Consider the following 8,868-nt stretch of genomic DNA (forward strand, 5'->3'; position numbering starts at 1 on the left):
GGGGAGGATATAGTGCTTGTGTCGACAATCAAGAGGTGATGATTTAGGTCTTCCAAATATTTAACTGGAGCAAGCTACTCATCCTTGACTGGATGACAGAACAGCAGACTGAAGAAAAAATAGTAAGATAAAAGCAAAAAACTTTGGATGCTGGAAATCCAAAATAAAAACAAAAATACCTGGAAAAACTCAGCAAATTTGGCAGCATCTGCGGAGAGGAACACAGTTAATGTTTCGAGTCCAAATGACCCTTCAACAGAACTAAGTAAAAATAGAAGAGAGGTGAAATATAAGCTGGTATAAGGGGGGGTGGGACAAGTAGAGCCAGTGACAGGTGGAGATAACCAAAAGATGTCACAGACAAAAGGCCAAAGAGGTGTTGAGGTGGTGATATTATCTAAGGAATGTGCTAATTAAGGGTAGAAAGCAGGACAAGCAAGGTACACATAGCCCTAGTAGGGGTGGGGTGGGGTGAAGGAATCGAAAAAGGCTAAAAGGTAGAGATAAAACAATGGATGGAAATACACTTAAAAATAATGGAAATACGTGGGAAAAGAAAAATCTATAAATTATTGGAAAAAAAGGCGGGGGGGGGGGGATCGGAAAGGGGGTGGGGATGGAGGAGAGAGTTCATGATCTAAAATTGTTGAACTCAATATTCTGTCCGGAAGGCTGTAAAGTGCCTAGTCGGAAGATGAGGTACTGTTCCTCCAGTTTGCATTGAGCTTCACTGGAACAATGCAGCAGGCCAAGGACGGACATGTGGGCATGAGAGCAGGGTGGAGTGTTGAAATGGCAAGCAACAGGGAGGTCTGGGTAATGCTTGCGGACAGACCGAAGGTGTTCTGCAAAGTGGTCACCCAGTCTGCGTTTGGTCTCTCCAATGTAGAGGAAACCGCATTGGGAGCAACGAATACAGTAGACTAAATTGAGGGAAGTGCAAGTGAAATGCTGCTTCACTTGAAAGGAGTGTTTGGGCCTTTGGACGGTGAGGAGAGGGGAAGTGAAAGGGCAGGTGTTGCACGGCAAGGTGCCGTGGGAGGGGGTTGAGGTGTAGGGGGTGATGGAGGATTGGACCAGGTTGCCCCGCAGTGAGCGATCCCTGCGGAATGCCACCGGGGGAGGGGGGGGGGGGGGGGGGGGCGCGGTGAAGGGAAGACGTATCTGGTGGTGGCATCATGCTGGAGTTGGCGGAAATGGCGGAGGATGATCCTTTGAATGCGGAGGTTGGTGGGGTGATAAGTGAGGACAAGGGGGACCCTATCATGTTTCTGGGAGGGAGAGCAAGGTGTGAGGACAGATGCACAGGAGATGGGCCGGACACGGTTGAGGGACCTGTCAACCACCGTGGGTGGAACACCTCGGTTAAGGAAGAAGGAAGACATGTAAGAGGAACTGTTTTTGAAAGTGGCATCATAACAGATGCGACGGAGGCAACGGAACTGAGAGAATGGGATGGAGTCCTTACAGGAAGCAGGGCTGACGCCTCAACAAGAAACTTTGTGTCTTTCTTTCAGGTGCAAAGGAATGCAAGCTCCAACAACTCATCTACACCAACACCCATCCAGGACCCTCCACCCCTGCCTGTCCCTCTGTCCCCATCCCGTCTTCCAATCCCAGCCCCGGCCGTGTATTCACCATACCCCCTGACTTTCCCCTCTCCGACGCTGAACGTTCAGTGCTCAGCAAAGGACTTAGTTTCATACCCTTACGCCCTCATCTCAATGAATTTCGGGCTCAGAACGACGCTGAACTCTTCTTCCGCCGCCTTCGTCTCCGTGCTCACTTCTTTGGGCAGGAGTCCTCTCCCCGTTCAACAGATCCTTTTACCCGCCTCCAATATTCTCCCTCCACCTGGACCCTCTGGATTCTTACCTTCTCTTGATCTTTTCATTGAGAACTGTCGGCGTGACATTAGTCATCTCAATTTCTCTGCTCCTCTTACCCACTCTAACCTGTCTCTCTCTGAACTTGCTGCACTCCATTCTCTCAGGTCCAACCCTGACATTGTCATAAAACCCGCTGACAAGGGTGGTGCTGTTGTTGTCTGGCACACTGACCTCTAACTCGCAGAGGCTGAGCGTCAACTCGCAGACACTTCCTCCTACCTCCCCCTGGACCATGACCCCCACCACTGAACATCAAGCCATTGTTTCCAGGACTGTTACTGACCTTATCTCCTCTGGAGATCTTCCTTCCACAGCTTCCAACCTGATAGTCCCCCAACCTCGGACGGCCCGCTTCTACCTCCTACCCAAAATCCACAAACAGGTCTGTCCCAGCAGACCGATCGTGTCAGCCTGTTCCTGCCCCACAGAACTCATTTCTTGCTATCTTCACTCCATTCTCTCTCCCCTTGTCCAGTCCCTTCCCACCTACATCCGTGATTCCTCTGACACACTGCATCATATCAACAATTTACAGTTCTCTGGCCCCAACCGCCTCCTCTTCACCATGGACGTCCAATCCCTCTACACCTCCATCCCCCACCAGGATGGTCTGATGGCTCTCCACTTCTTCCTCGAACAGAGGCCCGAACAATCCCCATCCACCACTACTCTCCTCCGTCTGGCTGAACTTGTTCTCACACTGAACAATTTCTCCTTAAACTCCTCTCACTTCCTCCAAATAGAAGGTGTGGCTACGGGTACCCGCATGGGTCCCAGCTATGCCTGTCTCATTATGGGGTATGTGGAACATTCCTTGTTCCAGTCCTACTCCGGCCCCCTCCCACAACTCTTTCTCCGGTACATCCATGATTACTTCAGTGCTGCTTCGTGCTCTCGTCTGGACCTGGAAAAATTTATTAATTTTGCAAACCCCTCCATCATTTTCACATGGTCCATCTCTGACACTTCTCTTCCCTTCCTTGACCTCTCTGTCTCAATTTCTGGTGATAGACTGTCCACCAATATCCATTACAAGCCTACTGACTCCCACAGTTACCTCAACTACAGCTCCTCACACCCCGCTTCCTGTAAGGACTCCATCCCATTCTCTCAGTTCCTTCGCCTCCGTCACATCTGTTCTGATGATGCCACTTTCAAAAACAGTTCCTCTGACATGTCTTCCTTCTTCCTTAACCGAGGTTTTCCACCCACTGTAGTTGACAGGGCCCTCAACCATGTCCGGCCCATCTCCCGCGCATCCGACCTCACACCTTGCTCTCCCTCCCAGAAACATGATAGGGTCCCCCTTGTCCTCACTTATCACCCCACCAGCCTCCGTATTCAAAAGATCATCCTGTGCCATTTCTGCTAACTCCAGCATGATGCCACCACCAAACACATCTTCCCTTCACCCCCCGCCACCGGCGGCATTCCGCGGGGATCGTTCCCTCCGGGACACGCTGGTCCACTCCTCCATCACCCCCTACACCTCAACCCCCTCCCACGGCACCTTCCCATGCAACTGCAGACGGTGCAACACCTGCCCTTTCACTTCCCCTCTCCTCACCGTCCAAGGAACACTCCTTTCAAGTGAAGCAGCATTTCACTTGCACTTCCCTCAATTTAGTCTACTGCATTCGTTGCTCCCAGTGCGGTTTCCTCTACATTGGAGAGACCAAACGCAGACTGGGTGACAACTTTGCAGAACACCTTCGGTCTGTCCGCAAGCATTAGCCAGACCTCCCTGTCGCCTGCCATTTCAACACTCCACCCTGCTCTCATGCCCACATGTCCATCCTTGGCCTGCTGCATTGTTCCAGTGAAGCTCAACGCAAACTGGAGGAACAGCACCTCATCTTCCGACTAGGCACTTTACAGCCTTCCGGACAGAATATCGAGTTCAACAATTTTAGATCATGAACTCTCTCCTCCATCCCCACCTCCTTTCCGATCCCCCCCCCCTTTTTTTTCCAATAATTTATATAGATTTTTCTTTTCCCACCTATTTCCATTATTTTTAAATGTATTTCCATCCATTGTTTTATCTCTACCTTTTAGCCTTTTCGATTCCTTCACCCCACCCCTACTAGGGCTATCTATACCTTGCATGTCCTGCTTTCTACCCATAATTAGCACATTCCTTAGATAATATCACCACCTTCAACACCTCTTTGTCCTTTTGTCTGTGACATCTTTTGATTATCTCCACCTATCACTGGCTCTACTTGTCCCACCCTCCCCCCTTAAACCAGCTTATATTTCACCTCTCTTCTATTTTTACTCAGTTCTGTTGAAGGGTCATTCGGACTCGAAACGTTAACTGTGTTCCTCTCCACAGATGCTGCCAGACTTGCTGAGTTTTTCCAGGTATTTTTGTTTTTGTTGAAGAAAAAATAGAGCTGCTGTCATTAGCATGTGGAACCTCAATCACCCCCCAACCTGCCACCTACTCAAAGTCTTTAATCCCTTCCCTATAATGGGCATCTTAAATGGATACAGACACAGCTAAGTATTCAAATTTCAGACATTCACACACATCCAGCATTTGTCTACATTGTGAGAAAGTTTTGCCAAAATACTTATGGACCCTCTCACTGGGGAGATATTTGCATACAGGTACGAGAACCTTTCAGGTATGCTCACCAATGTAATCAACCCTCAAGTCAGCCTAATGTCTGTATATCACAACAAACCCTGGTACCAGACAACCTGAGTAAGGGGTTATTCTGTGTACATACAGTTACTGTGTCCAAGGTGCTGCCAGTCCGAAGGCAACATAAATGGCGCCCAAGGCTACCTGGAATGAAGCTATGCTTCATAGAAAATGGACACACCTTTTGACCACGTGAGGATCATCAATCTTTGTTTCACTTGTGGAAATGAATGCCTCTGCATCTTAAATTTAAAACACGAGGGAAACAAATGTCATTAATAATTAACTCATCGAACTCAACCAGGAACACCTTGGATACTTTTGGATTGTGCGGCCAGACTCTGCATTTAACCTTGTTGGAATGCCTGTCTTACCCTGGCCCTGCTTTTTATTTCCATTTACTGTCAATGTTACAGCAGCAAGTAACACCACGTATTTTTAATTCACATGACAAGAACAGCTTGTTCTTATAAAAATTCTACACTAAAGCAAATGTTCGACACAAAACAAAAAAAATACAAGTGTGACCTCCCTCAAGAGTGGGCGTTAATGAAAAATAAACTTCATCAAATCATTAGCAATTTTTGTTTTCTTTTTGTCAGATGGATGTCTAGTATACATGGAAACCAGTCACCATGCTTAATCACACCAAACCAAGTTTTTCAGAAATCTGCTAAGTAGTTTTGGTTTACTCACTATGGAGGCCACAGCCTTTCCCAGTAGGGACATGTCATGCTTACCTAGGGCAAATATTTAAGCAGAGGTTGACAAAAGCCTAAGCATATAAGGTCTTAATCACTCAGGGTACAGGCAAGCTTTGCCATTTGCCTAGTTAGGAAAATCCTGTTCGTTGCATCGTTAGCTTGCAGGTTTATATTGAGGCAATGGGAAGAATCCCAATGCTAGTGACAGTTCTAATTTTCAGGGTTTCGGTGAACTGAGCTAGCAAGTCAATCATCAATAATACTCAAGTGCTAGCTCAGGTTTCAGATTAGAGAGACAGCCAAGAGGATCCATTTGGTGCTAAGCTTACACTGGCAGCAGTTAGGAAAATATTCAAAGAAATCAAATAACATTCCAAATAGCTTAAGCAACAGTTTGCAACCCAAACAATGGTTTCCTTTTCGAAGATGGTGAAGTTTATAAGGCATTAATGGTTCAACTCATTTTCATTTCTGCACCATTAATGACTGCAAAAACAAGAGTTGAATGATGTGGACTTCTGGTGTGAGGCAGTTCATGAACAAAGCATTGAAAAAAAAATGATGCACCATCGGGTTTAAAAAAATACCTTAAGTTCAGTACTGAAGAGCCTCTAACATTTAGACATTTATATAATCAAGCCAGTTACAGCCCATTTCTATAGGAAAGATTATTTCTAGTGTATTTTCACATATTTCTGTATATTCTATTTATATATTCTATACACACTTCTATGCATCCACCCGACTCATATATATATATATTATTTCAACACATTTCTATTATTATGCTCTATGCGTTTCCATTAGTCCACCCAAAAAATGTCTATTTATTCCCGCCTTCAGATAGATGCCTATACGTTCAAGTCAAGCCTCGTTGCTACAATATATTGTATCTTACCCCCACTCAGGAACGTGCGACTCGTAGTCCCAGTACTCGCGGGGTTTCAGGCTGTTTACTTCGGCATACACGCGGGCCCTGCTCCCGGTAGCCGGACCAGGCATGGCAGAGCCAGGGCTCAGCTCTGGGACAAGGGGGCGAAATCCCCAGCGGGAGGCCGCGGGGGGGACAGAGAGACCGCACCGCCACTGGGCACACCGACTATCAGGAGCCAGGCCCAGCCGCAACCCACGCAGCACCACCACCCACTTCAGCAACAGGGCCCGCGGAGCCAGTGACAGCTTCCCCGAGGCGGGAGGAAGGTTGAAAAGGCCCAGGCAATCAGAGCGGGGCCGCGGGGAGGGTGGGCAAGGCCGGGGCAACTAGGGGGGGGGGGGGGGGGTGTTGCGGGGGGGCCGGGGTAGTGGGGTAGGGTGGGGAGGGGAGGGTCAGGCAGCGGAGCGGCCCGAGGGTCGAAGTCAACGAAAGCGAACCAGCCTTCCCAGAGTGAGGCCCGCAGCGGAAGAAAATATTCCGCCGGGTGCGGACCCAACCCTGAGAAACCGGTCACAAGCCCGGTCTGTCAGCGAGAAGAGACCGAGGGCACGGGCTGACGGACGCCGGCCACAGCGGCTCCTAGTGGCACCTAGCTGAACCTAAGCGACGTGGGGCTGAGACTCCAACGGCAGCGGCTCCAAGCGGCTCCTAACGCAATCTGAACCTTGCCGGGTGCAGACTCCACGGGAAGCGACTCCTAGCGGCATCTGTTGAACTGCCACAGGCAGCGGCTTCTAGTTGTGTTTAATGGAACAAGAGACGCACCAGTTACAGAATCCAGTGGCGGTGCTTCCATATTGCCGTCGACAGTGACAGCATTCAGCCCATAGGATACAGTGTTTCATTTCCTCGGGTTAACGGCACTTTGGACAGATTCCAATAAAAGGCCATCATCTCCCCTCACGTGGTCTGCTGAAACTCTCATTCATGTCTTTGTCACCTCCAGTCTCGACTATTCCAACGCACTCCCACATGTCAACTCCATAAAGTTAAAAGCAAAAAACTGCGGATGCTGGAAATCCGAAACCTCCCAATTTATATTTCTCCCTTCTTCTAACTATGCTCCAGTTCTGCCGAAGGGCCATGAAGGCTCGAAACGTTAACTGATTTCTTCTCCGCCGATGCTGCCAGACCTGCTGAGTTTTTCCAGGTAATTCTGTTTTTGTTTTGGATTTCCAGCATCCGCAGTAGCTTTTAGCTTTTTGTTTTTAACAAAAACAAAAATACCTGGAAAAACTCAGCACTGATGAAGGGTCATACGGACTCGAAACGTTAACTGTATTCCTCTCCGCAGATGCTGTCAGACCTGCTGAGTTTTTCCAGGTATTTTTGTTTTTGTTTCAACTCCATAAACCTCAGCTCAGCCAAACTGCTGCCCAGAAGGAAAAAAAACAGTTTGGGCCAGTACTCTTATTTCCCACTTTTACTGGTGTTCCAAGCTAAGGTACACAGGACCAGCTCGGACCTGCATTCTTATTTCCCAGGTTTTTTTTACTGTTTTGTCCTTCTGGGTGTCTGTATCCTAAATTGAAACAAGCCAATTTCACCCATCATTGTGGATGCTTGCTGTCACTAACTCCTGGTCCATCAAGGCCTCAAATTTAAAATTCTCATCGTGGTGTTCAAATTGCTTCATAGTCTCAATGTTCCCTATGTCTGTAATCTCCTTCAGTCCTACAAACCTCTGAGATATCTGTGGTCCTCCAATTCTGGACTCTTTCTCATCCTGATTTCCGTTATATTAACATTGGTGGCCATATCTTCAGCTGCCTAGCTCTTTAGTTCTGGAATTTCCTCTCTAAACCTCTTCCTTTCTCAACGTCTCTTCTCTCCTTCAAGACATTTCTTAAAACCTATCTTTTCTTTGGCAATGAAGCTTTTGTCCTAATATCTCTTTATGTGACTCAGTGTCAAATATTGATTCATAATGGTCCTCTGACGCTCTTTGGGACTTTTTACTATGTAAAAAGTGCTAAGTAAAAGTTGTTGTTATACTGCATCTATTTTCTTTCAAAATTTCATTATCATTCCTATGTCCAAATATATAATTGAAAGTGCCTGTGTAATCTTGTCAAACCGCAATTAAGCTGCAACACCACCACTGGTGGGAGATGTAATTACAGCATGACAAGTTTACATAGGCAATTTCTATCATAAATGTGGACATGAGAATTTAGAGTGTCAACATAGAAATAATGGAATAAAGTATGACTTTAAAATGGTGCCTGAATTACATTTGCATGCTCAGCTTCTAATCTAGATTCACCTTGAGACTAGACTTGACATGAATAAATTTCAACCTGGATAAAAGTGAGGTGTTACATTTTGGTAATAAAAATAAGGAGGTCACATGATAGTTCAAAAATAAGAATCTAAATAGGGTAGCGGTGCGAAGGGATTGGAGAGTAAAAATACATAAATCACTAAAAGTTGTGACAAAGGCCAATAAGGTCATAACAAAAACAAAACAAGCAAAACAAGATTTAATTCTAGTGGGATAAACTTGAAAAGCTAAACTATATTGGACCTTGGTTAGAATGCACTTGGAGTAATGTGGTCACCATATTATAAAAAGGACATAGAGACACTGGAGAGAATACAAAGAAAATTACAAGAATTATACCAGAACTGTGAGATAACTCTCAGGAAAGGGTGAACAGGCTGGATTTCTCCACTTGAAAAGAGAAG

The 8,868-nt window shown here is 46.7% G+C and overlaps 1 protein-coding gene across 3 annotated transcripts in view; it reads right to left on the reverse strand.

The window, feature by feature from the left end:
* csnk2a2b (casein kinase 2, alpha prime polypeptide b) overlaps positions 1-6,689 on the reverse strand; it is a 65,148-nt gene extending 58,459 nt beyond the window's left edge. For all 3 annotated transcript variants that reach the window (XM_078544027.1, XM_078544025.1, XM_078544026.1), the window contains exon 1: positions 6,145-6,689. In XM_078544027.1, coding sequence (XP_078400153.1) covers positions 6,145-6,248 — 104 coding nt within the window. In that variant the 5' untranslated portion in view covers positions 6,249-6,689. The remainder of the gene's footprint in view (positions 1-6,144) is intronic.
* Between the last annotated feature and the right edge of the window lie 2,179 nt (positions 6,690-8,868).

This window comes from Cetorhinus maximus, chromosome 6, assembly GCF_964194155.1.
Source record: "Cetorhinus maximus chromosome 6, sCetMax3.hap1.1, whole genome shotgun sequence".
NCBI lineage: Eukaryota > Metazoa > Chordata > Chondrichthyes > Lamniformes > Cetorhinidae > Cetorhinus > Cetorhinus maximus.